Raw genomic sequence first — 21,523 nt, 5'->3', positions numbered from 1 at the left:
TTATCCTGCAGCGATAACACTGTGTGGACTGTGATCATTCGACAGTTTCTTGTAAACCTAGAGGAGTTTTTATCAAAAGTTTAATCATTTACAAACATGGTACAAGTGAGTATTGATCTACTTGCATCGTAACTAAGCCACAATAGAATACAGTGATTGACAGACCCATACTGAAACCCTAACACTGAATCAGCCCTGCTGCCTTAAAGGAATAAAAGTAATTTTAATTAAAGAAAAAAAGGTCATGCAGTCCTTTGGGTCAATATTTATCAGTAAATCCATTAAAGATCTTTTTATTCTAAGTATTGTAGATATGTAAAATGTGTCCATTACTTGTAAGAATTCTATTTTATGTCATTTTGCGAGAACACTCTCATAAAAACATGTTTCAGAAACATACCTTCAGAGAAAAGGTGAAAAATCCAGAAACGTGCCATTTTCTTTTTTTCCTTTGCAGTTCCTGGAAAATGACCAGTTGACATCATAGCATCACACCTAGACACTGTGAAACTCTATCTGCTCAGTAGCTCTGTGTAGACTTTCTACTAACTGTCCTTCTCTGCGTCATTCCCCGTCTCTGTCTCTCCCTCTAGTATATCCGTAGTTGCATCATGCTGGGCAGGATGCCTAACCTGATGCTAATGGCTAAGGACAGCCTGTACACCCAATTGCCTACAGATAACTTTGTCATGCCATCATATTCCCGACGCATCTCCACGGCAACATCGTATATGAATGGGGAGGCAGCTGCCAAGTCTCTGTGGACCATCAACGGGACTCTACGAATACGAATCCTGTGTGCCACCTATGTTAACGTCAATATACGGGACATAGACAAGGTGGGGCCAGCTCAAGTGTGAGGGCTGACCTTTTTGTTACCAGTCAAGCCACCAAAGAACAGAAGTTACATTTTTGCAGTTGACTTAGCAATTGTTACATAAGTACATGAACTGAAACTAAGAACTGCTTGTGAGTAGTTTCATATGACAGTTTGCAACATCTTACCATTACTTACATCCTGTTAGCAGTCATTGCTGAGATCTGATGTGAACAGTGATTCTCAATAAAGGGGGAAAGCAGCTCTCATGTGGATTTGTGGAATCCCATTTGTGAATCTATTTAAACTGCCAGATTATTTTTCTTCTTTAACTTTCCTCTTTGATGTATTTTGCTTTCCTTCTCTATTTATAGATATATGTGAGGACAGGCATTTACCATGGAGGTGAACAGATGTGTGACAATGTAAATACACAGAGGGTACCCTGCTCTAATCCCAGGTAATTGTCCAGCCTCTCAGTTCACTATATTGAACCTTAGATGGAAAACCTCAGCAGTTGGTGACAGTCAATTTTCGTGCCAGATAAAGAAAATGAATCCTGCTTTAATTCGCTTTTGTGTTTTACCGAAGTTTCCCTGTAGACAGTCTACACTACTCATTTACATTAAGCAGTTGGAGGCAGGAGGGTAAGTTAACAGTTTAGCTCAGGATAGTAACATTAAACTGCCAGATTATATTACTGTGAATGCTGTGTTGGTCCTCACTCGCTCTCAAAATAAAGAAAATTATTTAGATGAATGTATATTGGAGCCCTTGTGTGTTAAAACAAAGACATCTGACATTTGTTTGTGTAATTAAATTTTGTTGCTTAAAATATACTGTGACCTCAGTGAGAGGTGTGCCATTGTAATGTGTGTGAGCATTTATTTTTCTCTGAGATAGAACCTGGAAATAGTTTGGTAGATCTTAGAGATTTTTTTAAGAACCTTTTTGGAATATAGCTTAAGATGCACCTGAGATTTTATTGTTCATATATATCTGGACTTTTCTAATTGCTTTCATTCTTGCTACAGGTGGAATGAGTGGCTTACGTATGATATGTACATCCCAGACATCCCCCGTGCTGCCAGACTCTGCCTTTCTATCTGCTCTGTCAAGGGCAGAAAGGGAGCCAAGGAGGTAGGAAAGAGCTCCAAAGCTCTGCTTGAGTTCATCATTGAAAGGAAATTGGCTTGCAAAAATAGAAAGTGTCAGTTGGTTGTCATTGTTACGTCTTTTAGTTGGTATTGGTAAAATTGTAAAATTCCATTTTTAGTGAAACTTTAATAACCTGGGTAGTTTAAGGTATTTTTGATGATTACAAATGATTTAAAATAGACAGCAAATCTCTTGCAAGCCCCAAATAAAGGATATGTGTATTCATTTTTAAAATGGTAAATGTCAATAGGCACCTATGTAAATGTATTGGTGTGTGTGTGTGTTCATATCTTTGTGGGGACCAAAGTTTACTATATTTGTGGGGACCAAAATCCCACAAGTTTGAAGGCATTTTTGAGACTCAAAATTTGGTTTTACTGTCAGGGTTATAATATGTTTAGAGTAAGTGGCTAGAGAAAGCATTCTCTCAATTAGATGTCCCCACAAGATATAAATACCCGACGTGTGTGTGTGCTTGTGCATCATGAATGAACCTGCTGTGCCCTGTGTGTCAGTTTGTCTGAGTATATGTGTCCACAGTAAATGGACGCTGTGGTATCATTTTTGACTCTGTTTAATTACTAATCAGCCGTGGGCACTGTGGTGGCAAAAAACATCAACAGAAACACAATCGGCTGGAGGGACTTTTCCATTCATATAATAGGTGTAGGCATGTGGTGAAAAGTGCTAGTTATTCTCACTTCACTCACATCAGAGTAACATAATAACAGGAAGTGGTGGATTCCAAATTAGTTTTTTCAAATTTTTGATCAGAAAATCATTTGTGGTGTCTTTCCAAGCTGCAGAATGACCTCTTCTTGATACTTGCAAAGTGGCATTAAAAGTCTTTCTACATGTTGTTTACACCACATGGTGTCTATGTTTACTGTGTGGTATAAAACTGGCATGGGTCTGTTTTTGTGGATGTGGCCAATATACCATACTTGCTGATTTTTCTTTCATCTTTCCGTCTCCTTCTGATGGAAGAATTGAGGGAAGAGCTAGATGTGTGTATCAGTGTGTTTGAAGTGTGTCCCAATGGTGGATAATGTAACACACGCCTGGGGTGAGTCCCGTCTCTTGTTGTGCCACGTTAAGTTGAGGTCAGGTTAGTGGATGCTTTTTCATGCCCCACCTGAATTAAAGATAAACACTCCTTTTACAGCAGCCCATTGTTCCACAGCTTACTATAAATAGGTGCATTTTGACTGGTTGCTTGCATGTTGTAACTCTATCTGTCACTCTCTTTGTCATCTGGCTCAAATGCTGCCCTGTAGTGAAAATTCACTGTGAAGATCAAGATGTTATCAGAAACGTTTTACTAGCCTTTGTCAGGCCTTTAAAAGGCAGCTTTGATGGGAATGGAATGGTTAAATACATTGTTACTGAATAACAAAGATAATTTAACCACAGTTCCATTAAAATAAGTATCAACCACATTCACTTACATATACTTAACCTTTCAGAGTTAGCAACTGTGGCCATTATTTCATTATAGTTAAGAAGGCAATTTAACAGCATCCACCAAAGAGCATCACTTTTGTCTCTCTAACCAAGAATGAAACCTAACCTTTGGTCTTGGTGCCACGGAGCCTGCCGAGCCCGTACAGAGTTTCGACAGCATGGATGATAAATTACCAGTTTTAAGGCTCACTGAACCAAGTGTCTTAGTATCCTGTCTCTTGTCTGAACCCCTTTGTGGGCCAAGTTCTCTTACTGTATCATAATTATATTTAGTTTTATGCGAGGTAAACTTTAGTCAGAGTTGTCACGTGTTAAAAATCTCTGTGATTTGAAATAATATGCATGGTATTTGTGTTTGTCTTGTTTCCCAGGAGCATTGTCCACTAGCATGGGGTAATGTCAACTTGTTTGATTATACACACACGCTGGTGGCCAACAAGATGGCTCTGAATCTCTGGCCTGTCCCCCATGGTCTTGAAGACCTCCTGAACCCCATCGGAGTCACTGGGTCGAACCCAAATAAGGTATTTGCGTATAACATCTTGTCAATAAATGTAACAAACAAAACAAATAACCAAGCTGTAACCACAAAATGAGGAATACGAATGTATTTCGTTTTATAAAAAATATTTTTTTAATCTTTATTTTTCCAGGAAACACCATGTCTAGAGCTGGAGTTTGACCACTTTAGTAGTCCTGTCAAATACCCAGACATGAATGCAGTGGAAGATCACGCAAACTGGACCATCTCAAGGGAACTAGGGTTCAACTACAACCTCTCAGGGCAGGTAATATAAGACTGTAAAAAATGTGTTTAGCTAACTTTAAGCCAACACACTTGGTTGCAGATAGGGTCCCCACAGCCTTTATATAAGAAAATGTCTTCCAAACTTATCTCTGTGACCAGCATGAGTCTTGCAGGTGTGAACTCTGTAAAGCAGGTCAGGAATATAAGAACTATTAACCCCATTGTACTTGTTACAGGCAGTTGTGAATTTGCAAAACAGACATATACTTTAGATAAATTAATATTAAATACAATAAAATATTCACTTTCAGATACACACTGGCAAAACATTTATTTTGCAGCTGGCAGAGTTCAAATATTTGCTTTCTTTTCATATGGCTTATACATAATACTTGTATGTAGATTGAGATATTGAGTCATTTGTTTAAAAGGTCAAAGGTGTGTGCTTTATTGTACTGAGATCCAATGTCTCAGGCCACATTTGGAGGTTGGCTGGGCCACAAATGACTGCAGTGTTGTAGCACAGTATGTCCAAATGTGCCTTAGGTTAAAATGGAGTGAAGCCTGCTCAACAGACCAGGCATGGAAAGACCACCGCTGCCTCATACAGGCCTGACTTTAGCATGTGCCTTTAAATGTTCAAGTAAAATGTTGAAATGAGATCCAATAACATGGATGTGGACTTTTTTTTTTTCTAATACTGGGTGTGAATTGACACTCCAGGAGGTGTCTGTTTATGATTGGCTCTCCAAAGAACCCTGTTAATTCCAGGTATGAACAGAGCCTTTGTTATGATCACATGATCCTCACACCATGTAGTATGAGTTGAGCATTCCTCACATTTGATACAAACATCATAAATAACTTAGCACATCACCTCACACTATTCACGTCCGCTCACATGCCACAGTGCAAGCACAGATATGTGCGTTGTGCAAGGTCAGGTCTAAATATAGTTGGGCGTTATTCATGTCTATGTTATGTTGGTGTGCAAAAATGCAGTTTGTTTCCACAAAATAGTGCTGCCTCTAGCAAAACATTTGCATGCATTTAACATTATTGGCAGCACAGACACAATTAGCACAAATTATTTTGACGTCAGTTAGGGTTTTCCACTGTGTGAGGGGTTGGTCATGTCGAGCTGTGCTGTGAACAGCTGTAGTCACAAAGTGCTAATGAAGCCCCACTAAACTGTAAACCCACTGAACTCCAAAGACACACAGAAACATGCGACAAAAAACCCACAGTCCACTCCCCCCCCCCCCCCCCCCCCCCCTTTAGTTTATTTTGGACATTTATGGAAAAAAATATCACTGCTGACTAGATTAAACTTAATTAATTCAGTTATTTCCAGTACTTTGCAAGGCGCAGTGTAAGTTAATGTCTTTATTTATTATGACGGTGAACATGATGGCGTGTCTTATTTGATTTCTATGTGAGAGAAAACCATGACTGATGTGTTAAAGTGACAGGTTATTGGAGTTACGGTGCCATGTGAGAAGATGTGAACAGTGTGAGCTCATGTTTTATTTATGATATGCGTGTCAAGTGTAATAGTGCCCGTCTTGTGCTATGTGATGTGACGTTAATATCACTCATCCAGAAAAAGAATGAGTTGTCTGCAGTATTTATTAAGGATGTTTGTTAATGACTGGACGAAGGGCAAAGCCAGTTTCCAACAGATTTTATTCTTGTCTTATGAATGTGATGAAGGAACGAAGGGAAAGCTTTAATTCAGGATTACAGTTCATTGTTGGGGTCGTATAAAAGTCTGAGTCTCCAGATGAATTTACGCTGTATGTGGTTGTGCTGTGTTCCAGCTGCACTCCAACTCTGTCTCAGTGTTTAGTAGAAACATTTCACAGCTAATCTGTCATTTTGCAGCTGTGCCTCTAAAATATTCTGTTACTTTTCAGACTTTTTCTTGTTTTACAAGCATAAAAACACAATCATGGTTCATTTACACATGGAGCCCCAGTGAATATGATACATTTTTGTTGCTTCCTAACTTTTATGTGATCAAAGCATTATCTTGTTTGCTGGTGTTGTTGTGAAGGTATTTTATAACCGCGTTAATAGCTTGTTAATTGCTGCTACCGTGTTGAGTCTAATGTAAAAATGTAGTGTTTGAATGTGTTTTATTTCTGGTATGTTTTAGAGCAATCGAGTGGCCAGAGATCACGCCCTCACAGAGAGTGACACCGAGCAGTTGAGACAGCTGAGTAACAGAGACCCTCTGTCAGAAATCACTGAGCAGGAGAAAGACTTTCTCTGGAGACACAGGTACCCTCTCAACCAGCAAACATGGCACTACGCTGTGTTACTGCATACTTTATTTAGGGACAATGCTTCCATTGCTATATTTAAATGTAGAGTACTCTAAAGCCCCAGCTGGGATCGACTCACCATGGTTTGCCACAATTTTTACAGATTTTCCATTAGGTCAGTTGGTACCAGGTACTAAAATGTGTTGTTGTCACACTGCGTGCAACCAATTAGCTGGTCAGTGGCGTCACTCGATGAGTCATGAGAGTGTCTCATTCATGAAAATCAAAACAGTCATTTTTGAAACCCAACAACGAGGGAAATGGCTACAAAAAACAACACTGTGGTCCCCGAGTCTGAGAAAAAACCACAGACCGAGCAGCAGGTATATTTTTACCTCGATGTCCACCTTTGTTGTAGCATTCGTCACAGGACTCTCTTCAGTGTTGCTATAACGACAACCACACACATTAGCTGGTACTCAATTGCATTGGAAAACAAGTTGATCCAAGGCGAGTTGTCGCAGCCATGGTGAGTCCTTCTGAGCAGGTACTAATGGAAAAGGGGCATAAATGTAAAACAAAGCTGGTTATGAATGAAACTCCAGTCCAAAGCACAATGTCAATCCTTTTTTTTTTTTTTTTAAACAGGCACTACTGCATGAACATCCCAGAGATCCTTCCCAAGATCCTTCTCGCGGTCAAGTGGAACTCCAGAGATGAAGTAGCACAGGTAATTTCCTGCCACATAATTGTCTATTCCATCTCAGACATAGAATATTCAAGGATGTTTAGTTTATGTACACAGTTAGATTGAAACTGCTTTTGAAACTTGTCAGTTACTTTGTACAAAGCATTTCTTTGCATAATCACCAACTTGTAAAAAAAAAAAAAAAAAAGCTTTTCATTTAAGTAAGTGTGTTACTAATGAACACATCTTCATCATTCTTGGTTTGCCTGTTTCCAGATGTACTGTCTGTTGAAGGAGTGGCCGTCTATCCGTCCTGAGCAGGCCATGGAGTTGCTGGACTGTAACTATCCAGACCCCATGGTCAGGCACTTTGCTGTACGTTGCCTTGACAAATACCTGACTGATGACAAATTGTCCCAGTACTTGATCCAGCTTGTACAGGTAGGTCCAGTCAAGTGTTGGATCTGTTGAATTTTAAGAACTGATAAATGGAAAAACTGGGTTAAAAAGGAAGACACCAAGTATGTTTGGAATCTCATTACTGGAGTTCCTCCTTTCAGCCTGTGTGTTTTTGTTCGTCCTGTTCTTCTTTGCTAAAGACTTTCTGGTCTGTAATGCCTCGGGTTGTATTTGGTGTTCAGTGTACAGAGACCCCGTGGTGGGAAGGCATCAAGGACTGCTTCTTATTCTTTTCTTTCAATCTTTCCTCTCTTCTAGGTTTTAAAATACGAGCAGTATCTTGACAATCCCCTGGCCCGTTTTCTCCTCAAAAAGGCCCTGACCAATCAGAGAATAGGACATTTCTTCTTCTGGCATCTCAAGTGAGTCAGCATTCAGACTACTGTTTGTTTTTGTTACATGTACCTTCCTTTCACTGTATCCCTCCAGAAGGCTTAAAAACTAATCTTTCCTCTCTGCTTCTCTCTCATTTTTCTCGATGTGGCTTTGTTGCAGGTCAGAAATGCACAATAAAACAGTGAGCCAGAGGTTTGGGCTGCTGTTAGAGGCTTACTGCCGTGCTTGTGGCATGTACCTAAAACACCTCAGCAGGCAAGTAGAGGCCATGGAGAAGCTCATAAACCTCACCGACATCCTCAAACAGGAGAAGAAGGATGAGACGCAGAAGGTACTGATTAGGACAACACATGTCAGAGCTGCTTACAGTATAAGGAACATGCTGTGGAACTGGTTCCTCATCTGTGTGCATTTTGGCTTTTTTGTGGTTGTGTACGTGTCTCTCATGCAGGTTCAGATGCGGTTTCTTGTGGAACAGATGAAGAGGCCAGACTACATGGATGCCCTGCAGAACTTTACGTCTCCTCTAAACCCTGCGCATCAACTTGGAAACTTGAGGTCAGAAGCAAGAGATTATTTTGTGTGTGTGTCTGTGTGTGTATCTGTTCAGTAACTTGAATCTTTTTGAATTTGTTTACAGGTTAGATGAATGCAGGATTATGTCGTCAGCAAAGAGGCCTTTGTGGCTGAACTGGGAAAATCCCGACATCATGTCTGAGATGCTCTTTCAGAACAATGAAATCATCTTCAAAAATGGAGATGGTAACGCTGACACACAGAAAAAGTCATTTACACTGACGACACTTTGAGCAACACTACCAAATTTCCATTAATATATTTTGAGAAAATGAGTGGAAAGCTTTTAATGACTGCCTACATTTTTAGCTGTCTCTCGGTCCTCCTCCTTTTGTGATAGCTTTGTGAGAACTGCTCACACTTTGTGGTCTGTTATATGAAGGCTGCAGCATGTTTGGACGACCCTGTCCTTAATGTTGCTGATTAGAGCATGCAGAGTTTCTTGGCGAGCTTTGTCTATTATAATTGGAATAATTGATCCTTATATTGTGTACTTGTTTCATTTGTAGGTATCCACGGATGCAATTAACTGTCTCTATTGTGTGTATGTGTGCGTGTGTGCATCTGTGTTGTAGACTTGCGCCAGGACATGCTGACATTGCAGATTATTAAGATCATGGAGAACATTTGGCAGAATCAGGGACTGGACCTACGGTACTACTTTCTTTCTCTCCTGTTATTTGTGTGTGTGTGTGTGTGTGTGTGTGTGTGTGTGTGTGTGTGTGTGTGTGTGTGTGTGTGTGTGTGTGTGTGAGATCCTTGTGACCGTGCATTTGGCTAAGAAGAAAATGTGTTTTGTCTTCAGGATGTTGCCCTATGGCTGCTTGTCATTAGGAGATTGCGTGGGTCTCATTGAGGTGGTTCGCAACTCCCACACCATCATGCAGATTCAGTGTAAAGGAGGCTTGAAAGGGGCACTGCAGTTCAACTCGAATACTCTGCATCAGTGGCTCAAGGACAAGAACAAGGGCGAGATGTGAGTTTTGTCCTGATACTTTGTGCAACGTCTCCGTTTGGCACTAGTGAGCAGTGTCAGATAGAGAACTTTTAGTTTGTGGATGGACATTCTTTGATTTGATTTTAGCCATGTACTAATTTGTAATTTCTCTTTAAAAATCCAAGTTAATTGTGTGTTTGTGTGCTTTTGCAGGTATGACATGGCTGTAGATCTGTTCACAAGGTCTTGTGCTGGCTACTGTGTAGCTACATTTATCCTTGGGATAGGAGACAGGCACAACAGCAACATTATGGTCAAAGATGATGGACAGGTGACTTGAATTTGCACACATACGCAGCAGGGCTGGGCGAAATATTTTAACAATATATATGTCGAGAGAGACAAATATGTTAGGAAAGGCATCCTGGTATGTTTTAATATCCATATTAAGCGGGTCTTGTCTAGCATTCCTTGTCTGGAGGGGAAGAGAGACGTGGTTTTAATGTTATTTGAACCAGGTCTTTCTTTCCTTTTTGGGGACACAACACTTTAAGTCTGATTTCAGTAACTTGGCATCCGTTTTAACAGTGGCTGCAGCTTTGTGCAGCTGCTGTGTGGCTCTCTGGTAACTCTCACAAACTCAACAAAGAGTTCCTCATTTTCCAGAACAGGGGCTGGCATGGCCACTTTCCTTAATGCTAGAGTTACACTGGAGACAAACAGTTGTTGGAAACAGTGGAACAATCAGAGTTCTTGGTCTGTGAGCAATGAACTTGCCACTGTCAGTCAAAGCGACTTTGGTTCATCAAGCTGGTCATAAACCAGCAATATGATGGTATCAGACCATTAACAGTTAATACAGCCTGTGATAAATCGTAAAAATCGCTAACTTGGTGCTGGATTTAACCTCAGAGGAAGTTTACTTGTTAGTTACTGACTTTCTCTGTTGGTCTTTATTTGTTCTTCTTCAGTTATTTCATATAGATTTTGGCCATTTCCTGGATCATAAGAAAAAGAAGTTTGGCTACAAAAGAGAGCGAGTGCCCTTTGTTCTGACACAAGACTTTCTCATCGTCATCAGCAAAGGATCCCAGGAGTGCGCAAAGACCAAAGAGTTTGAAAGGTACTCCAGTAATGTGTTTGTGTGTATGTTGTCTGGTCACTTCCTCAGTACCACACGATTGTATAAGAAGATTCACTTTTGTTAATCAAAGTCTACAATCACTTTAGGTTTCAGGAGATGTGTTATAAAGCCTACCTAGCCATCAGGCAGCACGCCAACCTCTTCATCAACCTGTTCTCCATGATGCTCGGCTCTGGCATGCCTGAGCTGCAGTCATTTGACGACATTGCCTACATTAGAAAGACGCTGGCACTGGAGAAAACAGAGCAGGTAAACGTGGCCATTCTCTAACAGTGTTTTGTTCTTTTAAAATCTTTTCAGCCCCACATTTGGCTTTCTTAAACTTCTGAATATGTGTTTTGGGTGGTTTGTTTTCTAATCTTTTATCTTGTATTGTTTTTCTTCACGCTGCAGGAGGCACTGGACTATTTCATGAAGCAGATGAATGATGCTCACCATGGAGGGTGGACCACCAAGATGGACTGGATATTCCACACAATTAGACAGCATGCACTAAACTGATGCTGCAGACAAACCCAATCCACCAGTCCCAGCATGGAGTACTTCACGCAGACGAGTCTTTCAAGGCTCTTCTCGTTTACAGCAGATATCACAAATGGCTCCCTGAGGATGGATGCTTGCAGCTTGATCTGTTTTTTCTTTACAGCATTTTTCTTTTTCTAAACGAGGTTCTTGTGTTTCTGTGGGTTTTTTGGGGGGGGTTTGTTTTTTGTTTGGTCTTGATGATGCCGTCCGAGTATCCGCTGCCTGTTTCAGGGTCTACATGGGAGCATTTTCCTGTTGCTGTGGAGGTGTACCCACCATGGCTATTATGCTTCCTCTGTATTTTTTTTTAAACCACAACAGGAACAAACTGGCCAACCAAGGAAAATCTTATCCTTTTACTCCATTGCTCAGTGATAAAAACCAAAACTCGGAAAACTCAGTGTAAAGATGACATTTTTGCCAAGGTATAAATGTAGCCACACAGTTCAACCTGCTGCCCCCTCTGCTGTATTAGTGCTGCACACTTTCTCCACCTAGAATGGAGGTTGTTTTTTTTTTTTAATCTTGTCACCCCTGTCATTAGGAGCTAGTTGGCACAAGAAATAGTCTAAATTAGCTGCGGTTTGTTGTACAGTACGGGATAACTGGTGCACGGGAGCCTTTATGATGTCTTCCCCCATCTTTGTGGTGAAGTCGCCCCTTCGCAGATGATTTGGAGTTGTCTCTCCTTCCTTTGAACTCCTTGTGTGGAAACGTCAAGGTTGCAAATCTGCAGGAGAGTCTTTGAGTTGTTTTGCACAGATCTGTAGGCCTCCACCCTCCACTCCAAACAGCCTCATTGAGTCAGCACTTCACCCCAGAGATGGTGGTGCAGCTTTAGACTCTTGCATAAACTTCAGGGTGATGATGCCTTTCCATCAAAAAAACAGCACTTAGAGAATAATATACAGATTTATTATGACTTTTTAAATTTATTTATGTACCTAGTTTCTTTCAGTTTCAGCAAAAGGCAAAACCTGAACTTGACTCTTCAGAAACACGGTTTTGTTTTGTTTTTTCATTGTGTGTGCGTGTGTGTGCGTGTATCTGTAAATATAATTGAGGTTGAAGCATCTGTGTTACATGTTTGCAGCTTCACACTACCACCAGTGCTACCGCTTACCCCTGTTACTTTACCCCTCAATTTTCAATTTTTTTATATTCACAAAGTAAGACTGATGTTGTTGTTTTGGGGGGTTTTAAGCTTTTTTTTCCTTATATTTAACATCTAATTTGGCCACCCGATTCGTTGTGGCTAGTTTACAGCCCTACTTGGGATAATTTGTTAAATGATGCAAAATGGAAAGCGTTAAAAGTGCCAATATCACATTTGAAAAATGGGACCTATATTAAGCCTCTGGCTGTTTGTTTGTTTTGTTTTGTTTTGTTTTGTTTTGTTTTTTGGCAAGCAGAGGCCCTGGGGAATGTCAAGTCTTCCTCTTGATTAAAAGCCTTGGCATCACAGCACAACACTGCACACTGTTGAGCCCTACAAACTCTGCCTAAGCAAACCCTGACAGCACTAAGTCAAAAAGCATGGCAGGCTTAGCGAATGATTTGACCGCCTTAGCGGTCCTTTTGACCTTGTTAGACTGGCGGGTCTTGACACATCTCTCATTAGAAAGTTGCTAAAATGTTGAAGTATATTTTAAATTGTGTTTTTGAAACATTTGATTTGAGGCTTGCAGTCTTTTGCCAAGTGGAGACACTGAATTATGTTGGTCTTGTATTTTTGTTTTTTGGTTGTTTGGGGATTGTTTTGTGTTTTTTACATTTGAAAATCACATTGAAATAGTAGCATGAGTGTTTCGAGGGGGAGGTTAGTTAGTTACGAGATGAAGTCCTCAGAAATTCAGCTGGAAGCCTCTGAAAGTGGGCGCTGGCTCAGCAGATATTGGATCATTTATCCAGGTGGCAGAAAATGTATTGAAAGATGAAAAATTTAAACAGATTGTTTGCACTTTGGGGCAGCTTGGGGTCATGTGATTGGCACAATGAATATTCATATTAATGCTCAGTTTGTGTGTACAACCCAAGACGTGAAAAAAAGGTATAAAACCGTTTTGGGTTGGGGGGGTTTGGGTGGGGGGCCTATGAGATACGAAGAAGAGTTAGCAGTGTTACATGAAGCAGCTTGGAAACTGTTGTTCCATAGTGTCTTTTGGGCAGGCCGTAGTTGGTGGAACTCGCAGTGTGCTCTGCTAAGGAGAGAATGTAGTATTTTACAAGAAATGGAGCCTCTCACGGTGCATGTAGGAAAGACACTAGGACACTACAGTATGAGACCCGGCGTGTCTGTGGGGAAACAGTCTGCACTTTGCCGCTTCAACTGCTGATTGTATAGAAAAGCCAAAGTTGTGTTCTGTCGCGATGCGGCGCGCGCACGTGCGTCACATCATTGCAGCATTAATGGCTAGAATGTATTCAGTCGCTAACATTGATGACTCATCTTTTTGCATCAGTAACGTGTTTCTGTCCCTACACAGCAGGTCATCAGCACAGAACGCATTCCTTTGTTTTCTCTACGTGCCAAATCGGACAGTATCGCTGATGTCTGCAAAAGCTGATGCTTGAACAGTGTCATGCAGTGAGGCATATTACAGACTTTTACAATTTAAAAAAAACAAACAAAAATACAAAAAATATTGTGGTATGCACTTAAAGAAAAACTCTAGTTCTCAATGCCTTTTTGTCCAGAAGGACTCTATAAGAAGAACGTTAGCCTAGTATGCATGCAGCATAACCAGTATGTATGTAAGATGTACATTTTGAAGCAGCATTAAGCAGTATGTATGTACAGTTACAGTCTAGCCTTTTTTCTATGGTAGGCTTCATGTGTAGTGTTCTCTTTAATATCCATGTACTCTCCAAACAAAGTGTGCGAGCGTGTGCGTGCTCCTTTCTGTACAGGTTGCAGAGCTTCATTGGCGGGCTCCAATGAAAACCCTACACACTGTGTGTATGTACATGTTCTGCCTCTGTGTGATGACACTAGCAGCAAAGGTGTCTTTAAATGTTTTATAAATCATTTTCTCTCCTGGCTGGTTTGTGCCAGAGAAGAAAAACAAACAGACACACAAAAATGCTGTTTTTTTGCATCATTTGCAAGGAAACATAAATGAGGGTAAACTTTGATTTTTTTTTTTTTTCTTTTTCATAAATTAGTCGTTTTACTTGAAGCACCATGAATCGAAACCACAGCTGTATTTTGTCAGTTTAGATTTGAGGTGTAAGGGGTCTGTGTGTGTTGTACCGATTGCTGAAGCATTGGGTACAGGTTGCCTGTTTGACACCCTCAGTAAATGTTAGTGATGCCCAGAAATGCATTTTCAGCTAATGAAGAACTAAAGTTGCGCTTGAGTTCAAATTTTCTGAGATCAGGTGGCAGCTTTGACGTCACAGGGGAAAACGTAGGGGGAAATGTGGGCGTCTTCTTTAGACCATGCTCGTTTAAAACGTCTTCTAATCCCTCAGCTTTGGTGCTGAAGTGGTGCAGTAACTGTTGCCCTACCATTTTCTCCCTGAACCGATTTTTTTTTTTTTTTTTTTCTATCCTTTTTAACCATCACATGGCTCAGCACAGGTTCAGATTTACAAATCATGCCATCACAGGATCTGATTTTTCTCCATTTGTTTCAGTTTAACTGTATGATTGGGTTATGTGCAGGGGACAGAGTATCACAAAGATACATCTCTGTTGTTTTGCAATCTTGCAGAGTCAGCTGACGTCAGAGATGACTGTTGGTTGTCTTTAAACCCCCTATGTGTCCAAAGAACCGAGAGCGGAGGGAAAATGGTTCACTGTGACCATAACAACACAAACACCAAGCGAATGTAAAAGTCTGCAGCCTCTGTGAAGACTATAGTGTGCTGCCTCTAGTCTGAGGTGTCTCTGTTACTGTTCCTATTTGTTTACCTGGTGTTCATGTTATTGTGTCCACCATCTTTTTAATTGTATGGAACCCGATATTTAGAAATGAAGCAACGACGGTCCCTCTCTCTCTCGGTGAATTGAACAGATGTGGAAGGGTTTGAACACTTAGACTTGCAGGGAATAAAAATATGGACAAAATATGTGAAATATTGATCATTTATATTCAATTTGGAGGTTCGGAAGTGTCTCAGACTCTCACACATGGCTACATGCTCTGTGGTTTCATTTTAATACTTTTTTCTTTGTTTTTTGGTATGCAGTACTAATATTTCCATAACATACCATGTTGTCAGAACTCTAGCCTATACTATGAATGAATGTACGCCGGGCCAATGTATTGTTACTCACAGCCTACCTGCATGATATTGGGTGAAGCTGAATACTCTTCCTGCTGCATTTTGTTTTCCTTTTTTTTTTTATATTGTAGTCTAATAGGCAGCCATACAGACATTTATAAATGAATGCCTTAAGTTTGCTAGTTTCTAGGACAAGTTTGCCCTCACAGTAACCTGCTTTTTTATTTATAAATGTATGTTGTGTTTTGTTTTTGGGTCACTGGTCGAGGAGTAAAGGTTTGTACCCCGACTGACTGACTTACTGACTGACCGACTGACTGACTCATCATCTGAGTGTTCTGTGAAGATGTACAAATAAATTTGTTAAAGATTGACCCAGCTGTGTTTGCTCTGGCACTACAAACCTTGCAAAACATGAACATTTTCCACCAAATTTTAATTTTATTTTAAGCTTCAATGTGTAAGCATTTTATATTCACACATAAACCAGCACACAAACTGCTCTATCCTTTGATGAACTCAACTCTTTGATTCCAAACAGACATCGCTTTCTTGAGAGCCGTAAAATTAGAGTTCTGTCTTAATTTCAGTTTCTTTTCCTCAGTTTTCTTAAGACTTACAAGACCCTAAAAAAATTTTATTAACTGAACCCATCTGTTGTATCATTTGAAACCTGGCATCTTACAAGACGATCATCATCTCCCAAAACTCCCTGCAGCAACTAGAGAACTAGTCTGCAACAAAAACAAAAAACAATCTGCTGGAAGAGCGCAACAAGTGGAAATTTTCTGTTATGAATCTGGCTCCCTTGAGGAAAGAAATTATGACAACAGGTCTGTATTGATGAAGGTTCCATCTGCTGAGGGCTGTGGAGAAGCCGCTTCTACGGTAGCCTTGGTAGGAGCTGCAGAGTGGTGAGGCTTCAAAGCTTTCCAGGGCTTGGATGGGCAGTGGAAGAGGTGGTCTTTCGCATCTGCGTCACGTGAAACTGACGGTGTGGCAGATGTGGTGTCCTCCTCAGATGATTCTTTAGTTTTAGCTGTGGTGGGGGGTTGTGAGGGTGAAGATGTAGCTGTGGCATGGGGTTTGACTGAATGTAGTGTAAAGCGATTTGGGGTATTATGGTCTTGAGAAGCGCTATGCAGGCCATTACCATTACCATACAGGAAGTGCCTGAGAGGAGACCAGCCAGGAGGACGACGCCTGGCGAACTTCTGAAGAAAAAGCAAAGGATTTATAAGAAGATGGACTCGCTAATGGACCTTCCTAATCAGTGACCTCTGTGCAAAAGTCTCAAGCCATACCTCATTTGTTTATCATTTAATTCCAAGTAGCCTGACTTTCTTGTAAATTGTTGAAATGCTCTTGAACTGCAAGTATTTCTCCAGGCTTTCTTAAGGTCAAATATTTACTTTGGACATTGGCTGCTTTTTCACTCATATTCAGTCCAGTCCTTCTACCTGATCATTTCAGAAGAATATTCTTTCATTTGTTAAGCCACTTCACACTAACCTAACATAAAAAGGAATGAGCGAGTGTTAACACATAACAAAGAACTTAGCAAAGAACCCATTTTAAATTCTATCCTGGCTTTAAAGGCTGAGTTCTCAAAGTAAGAACCACAAATCTTCATCATTTCCAGCCACAAAACCAAGATGATTTTCTTCATATAGCCGTACTTTGCAATAATTTGGGATCAACTGTAATGTGACAAAAAATTCTGTTTTCTTTTTAAAAATTATTTCTTTTCTGTACGTTGACAGTGATTTCTGCGGAGTGATTAAAACAGAGCGTCTAATACGACAACCGACTGAAATGAGAATTCAGAGCCTAGTTAAACTTTTCCATTAAAGAAATGTGCTCACATTTCTTTTTCATGCAAACTGGTGCGTTTCTTTTAGATGGATAACACTTAATTTTCATAATTATAAAATTAATTTCCAATAACTTAGATGAAAGACTAAGATGGAATAATTTGAGGTGCACAAATTGGAAGGTTGGTGGTTAGATTCCCAGCCCTTCCAGTTCAAAATATCCCAAAGCAACCCAGATGGTAAACCTGCTGGTACATCCAGTGGAGTGGGAGAGTGAATATTAGCCAGTGCAGTTACTATGTGAATGGTTTTCATTTATTTCCTGCATTCTTGTCTACTCGCTCATGTTTGATCATCCTGTGAAAAGAGGGACTTACAGAGGGTGGCAATTGACCCGGTGCACACTCTATGTGGGCCTGTGGTGGCTCAAGTCTCCAAGGTGCTACATCCACTGTAGAGTTGCAGTTGGCATATTCCTGCAGATGCACAGAACACACAGTGAGAAGCACATCTTGGCTGGGGTGATTTGTGCATTAGTTTTGGTTTACCAGATTATTTTCGTCTGGGATGCATATCTCGTTCAGGTCTGTGTGTTCAGCCTTGGAACAGACGGTCTTCTTCATGTCAAAAATCAGCTTAAATCTGAAGCCAGCAACCACCTACACAAATACACGTGATGCGTAAAGACAAAAAAGGAAAGAAAAAGAGATGCCTGTCCTCCCCATTTTCCCTTCACTTCCATGCCACCTGCTGTACCTGTCTGGTGGCGTGGCCAATATTGTGCAGACTGAACAGGTGGGTAGAGTCAGACATGGAGTTGTACTTGGAGATGGAGACAGAAAGGGGAACCTTAAGGTCCTCGGAGTCTACATCGATGAGCTCTGGGCAGCCCATGCAAGATGCTTTCTCAGAAACGATGTGCCCTTCTACAGTGGAGAAAAATCTGAGTCATGGAAACGCATAAGCTCATATTCCAATAACTGCTCAAGGTTCAGGCAAACAGAGTTGGTTAAAGCTTTTCAAAAAGTGTCTAATGTTATTTATTTATGATGTTTTTAATCTAGTTAATTAATTAAAGAATGCCCCGAATTCAGGCTCCCTCTGGATGTGTTTAGATCAACACGACATGATCTCAGTGTGCTTGATGGAACACAAAACAGTCCCAAATAGTCTGTAATACAAACAGGCCAGTGAGAGAAAATATACTTTTTGTTTGTTTTTGGAATCTGGCGGTCATGGAGCATTGGGAGGAAAGCAAAGCCTCTAGAAAGCAACCCAGCTGCCTAATGGTTAAGACACCAGTGGGTATCTCCTAAAACCCAGTCCTGAAATCCCTTCCCAGGTGCTTTATCCCCCATACACACCTTGACACATGTGACCTTATACTTCACATAATGGTGGGTCGGGGCAGTGCCTCATAAAGGATCTGTGACAGAAATGACCGCATGCCTTGATTCACACCTCGGTTCATATGACCTTCATTGACTCACATCAGCACCAAGTGGGTCAAAAATGATCAGGACCACCTCCAAGGACACACTCCCACCAGGGGTTAAATACCAGGGACTGTCCTTGGGTGATTAAACTGAAGAAGAACTGAATCAAAAAGTCCACCAGCCTTCATTTCAAGCCCTTTTCATTTATCATTAAAAACTAGTAAATGTGCTGATGCCACCTATTTACTTAACCTAGCTTACTTTATTTCTTTACAACCAAATCGCACATGAAACAATCAAATACTACTTGAATGTACAAATACAGTTTGCAAGCTGAGCTTTAAAAACCTGCAAAATATCCTGTGAGTGGGAGAGAAAAACACAGGATTGATATACCGAACGCCTATATTTGACTGATTAAAGTCTAGACTGCGTCACTGCCTTTTATGGTGTTATAAGTTAATATTGTGCTTGCAGATAGTGTTGGCATGTTAGCCAATCAGCCCCCTTCTGTTTCCCCAGCAGCCCGCCAGTGCCCATTTCCCTCAGTGACTCACTGTTAGGTGGCTGTACTCTGGTAAACACATTCATGGTGTAAGAACTGTGGATATTTTTGGTTTTGATAATGATTTACGTTCCTTATGTGGGAATTTTGTCTCTAAAAGCAACTGGTTCTGTGTTAAAATGAGGTCCCAGTCAAAATGGATTCAATAGACCATGTTCTGCAGCAAGACAACAAAAAAACCCAAAGAAAAAAACAAGCTTTGAAAGGACTGTTAAAAACTTTAATCTGATGCTGAGTTTATTCACCCTCACTCACCAATCTGGCAGTCCACCTGCTTTGTCTCAGCCTTTGTCTCTGACATGAGGACGGTGGCGTTGCAAGAAATCGGCCCCTGGAGGGACACGACAGACCGTGCGACGGCTTTGTTTTTACTACAGCATTTAACAAGAACTTTAATATTTTCATACCACGAGTTGTTAAATGGGAGGAGGAGCTGATTATTGTTACCTTGCTTCCAGACTGCAAATAGTCACAGTCTGTCCAGGATTTGCTGCTGTCAGCTGTGCACTCGCTCTTCCAGGTAGTGAACTTCAGTGAGTACACTGAGTCTGAGCCATTCTCTGACTGGAGACACACACACACACACACACACACACACACACACACACACACACAAATATATGTAATCAGTGTGCACCAGAAGTCAAAGTGTCACAGGATCTTTGAATTTCTTGGTAATCGTCCCAGAGCATTGAATCCTCTTGTTTTTTAGCTTTGTAAGGAAAAACAGCCACAAGCTCAGTTTTAGTTGAATCCAACAAGCTTGATTCCCACTTATGTAACTTACGTAACAAAAAAGCTCATAAAATCTCACAGTATTGTTCTTCATGGTAACACATGTGTCTGCAGTCACTGTACCTTGCTGGCTTTCAGTATCTGAAAGAGGGCCAGCTTATGGCCGGTGCTCAGCCTCTCGTTGAATTTGTCCACAGCGCTGTGGACAGCCTTCTCCACAGACGGGTCATCACAAAAGATCAGGACACCAGACTGGACCTCCGCTGCCTCCTGGATGAAAAGAAGGAAGATGATGCACAGAATGATTTTTTTTAGAATAAAGCCAAAATGTTTTTGTAAATACCAATAGGCTCATTTCTTTTAAAATTGACAAAAACTGTCGTGTTTTCCAAAAGTGTTGTGATTTGTCTGATTTATTTTTAGCTTCTGTTTCTACATTTTTCTGCAATTTACTCAGAAGTAAATAAGGCTGTAAAACTTCATGTGTTCAGCTTTCAAAAACGTTGAGGTGACTTACTTTCCTTATTTGCGTATATTCACAAGTTATCCTTTAACTAATACTCTGCATGCAGGACTTTTCAGGTCAATACCCCGATATCAGAAAACAGCAGAGCACTTAAAAAGGTGCTGCACCACATTTGAAAGGCTTCTAAATTGTGGCATTGCACTGCAGCTTGTGCTAAAGTAAAAGATGTAAATGTTTCTTCATCCCCAGATTATCTGCAAAATGAAATTGCGTCATTTCAAAGGGTCACAAGAACTGAAATAAAGTACAGTACAAACAAGGCAAAGTCAGTGACCCTGCAGGTTTGTACTGCAGTGGATTTGCACTCCAGGATCGGAATAAGGGAGTAAGAGTTGATTGTTATTTGCTTTTTGTGGTTTTAAGACATCCTACTTATGTACTGAGTGTCCAGATTACCAAACTAGTAAGGGAATCTACCAGAAACTATAAAAAGATGAAGCACATATCCTCCAATTCCCAAAGTAAGTGATGCTCTTGCTTTGACGTGAGGCATCCGACAAACTTAGCAGTTCTGTTTTTAATACTTTTAGCTTATATTTATTAAAAGTATTTAAAGATTTTAATGGAAGATCTTTGCTGTGGTGTTTAAAAACATCCTCTTTTATTTGACAAAACGATCTGATCACCCCCAAGCAGCCTTATTCGTATATTCTAGGTTTCAGAGCAGGAAATCTGGTGTTTCCTCCTTACCTGCCCAAAAACTGAGCACAGCAGGCCCAGCAGGCCCAGCACACACAACCCCACTCCACTCCTCATCTTCAGATCCTGCTGGATGTTTGACTCTGTTCTGCTGTGAGACACAGAAGAGACAAATATCACACACCACCAAACACTGTAAGCCTCAGGTAACCACAGCGAGGCTGAAATGACCTCCAAATAACCTCCGAACACTGATAACTTTCACCGGATCAATCTAAAAATGCACTCCTGTGCACAATTTGCTCGCTTCAAATTATTTACTATAAAAAATGTCCTCTTACAGTTTCTGAAGGTGTAGGCCTGCTGTCGATCCCGCTGAGCTCGTAGAGGAAAAAGTCCACTCCTCTCCACACTGGGATGGACGGCTGAGTGAAGATCTCCTGAAACTGTGGGTGGGAA

General features: G+C 40.7%; 2 protein-coding genes across 4 annotated transcripts in view; one reads left to right on the top strand and one right to left on the bottom strand.

Moving 5' to 3' along the window:
- The window catches only part of LOC146688968 (phosphatidylinositol 4,5-bisphosphate 3-kinase catalytic subunit alpha isoform-like), a 25,693-nt gene extending 9,612 nt beyond the window's left edge, over positions 1 to 16,081 (top strand). The window contains exons 9-26 of the mRNA XM_085437593.1: positions 594 to 839; positions 1,192 to 1,277; positions 1,852 to 1,957; positions 3,811 to 3,963; positions 4,093 to 4,227; positions 6,346 to 6,470; positions 7,103 to 7,184; positions 7,419 to 7,583; positions 7,860 to 7,963; positions 8,097 to 8,268; positions 8,389 to 8,495; positions 8,578 to 8,699; positions 9,089 to 9,167; positions 9,319 to 9,489; positions 9,664 to 9,781; positions 10,422 to 10,573; positions 10,681 to 10,843; positions 10,988 to 16,081. Coding sequence (XP_085293719.1) covers positions 594 to 839; positions 1,192 to 1,277; positions 1,852 to 1,957; positions 3,811 to 3,963; positions 4,093 to 4,227; positions 6,346 to 6,470; positions 7,103 to 7,184; positions 7,419 to 7,583; positions 7,860 to 7,963; positions 8,097 to 8,268; positions 8,389 to 8,495; positions 8,578 to 8,699; positions 9,089 to 9,167; positions 9,319 to 9,489; positions 9,664 to 9,781; positions 10,422 to 10,573; positions 10,681 to 10,843; positions 10,988 to 11,095 — 2,394 coding nt within the window. The 3' untranslated portion in view covers positions 11,096 to 16,081. The remainder of the gene's footprint in view (positions 1 to 593; positions 840 to 1,191; positions 1,278 to 1,851; positions 1,958 to 3,810; positions 3,964 to 4,092; positions 4,228 to 6,345; positions 6,471 to 7,102; positions 7,185 to 7,418; positions 7,584 to 7,859; positions 7,964 to 8,096; positions 8,269 to 8,388; positions 8,496 to 8,577; positions 8,700 to 9,088; positions 9,168 to 9,318; positions 9,490 to 9,663; positions 9,782 to 10,421; positions 10,574 to 10,680; positions 10,844 to 10,987) is intronic.
- Positions 15,767 to 21,523, bottom strand: kng1 (kininogen 1). Of its 3 annotated transcripts, none has more exons than XM_085437596.1 (9): positions 21,406 to 21,523; positions 21,116 to 21,215; positions 20,023 to 20,169; positions 19,612 to 19,728; positions 19,420 to 19,495; positions 17,920 to 18,089; positions 17,712 to 17,822; positions 17,541 to 17,639; positions 15,767 to 16,560 (listed from the first exon to the last, which is right to left on the bottom strand). In XM_085437596.1, the coding sequence occupies exons 2-9, from the start codon at positions 21,179 to 21,181 to the stop codon at positions 16,171 to 16,173; spliced, it is 1,176 nt and encodes a 391-aa protein (XP_085293722.1). In that variant the 5' UTR covers positions 21,182 to 21,215; positions 21,406 to 21,523; the 3' UTR covers positions 15,767 to 16,170. The 3 variants fall into 3 exon arrangements, with proteins under 3 accessions (XP_085293722.1, XP_085293721.1, XP_085293720.1); XM_085437595.1 differs by having other exon boundaries at positions 15,767 to 16,563; positions 21,116 to 21,212; XM_085437594.1 differs by having other exon boundaries at positions 15,767 to 16,563; positions 21,406 to 21,522.

The sequence above is a fragment of the Copadichromis virginalis genome, linkage group LG17, assembly GCF_057382275.1.
Source record: "Copadichromis virginalis isolate Kocher_CV1m ecotype Utaka linkage group LG17, C_Virginalis_male_GT1.1, whole genome shotgun sequence".
Taxonomy (NCBI): domain Eukaryota; kingdom Metazoa; phylum Chordata; class Actinopteri; order Cichliformes; family Cichlidae; genus Copadichromis; species Copadichromis virginalis.
The sequence above is the reverse complement of the archived record's forward strand: the minus strand, read 5'-3'. Positions and strand labels throughout refer to the sequence as shown.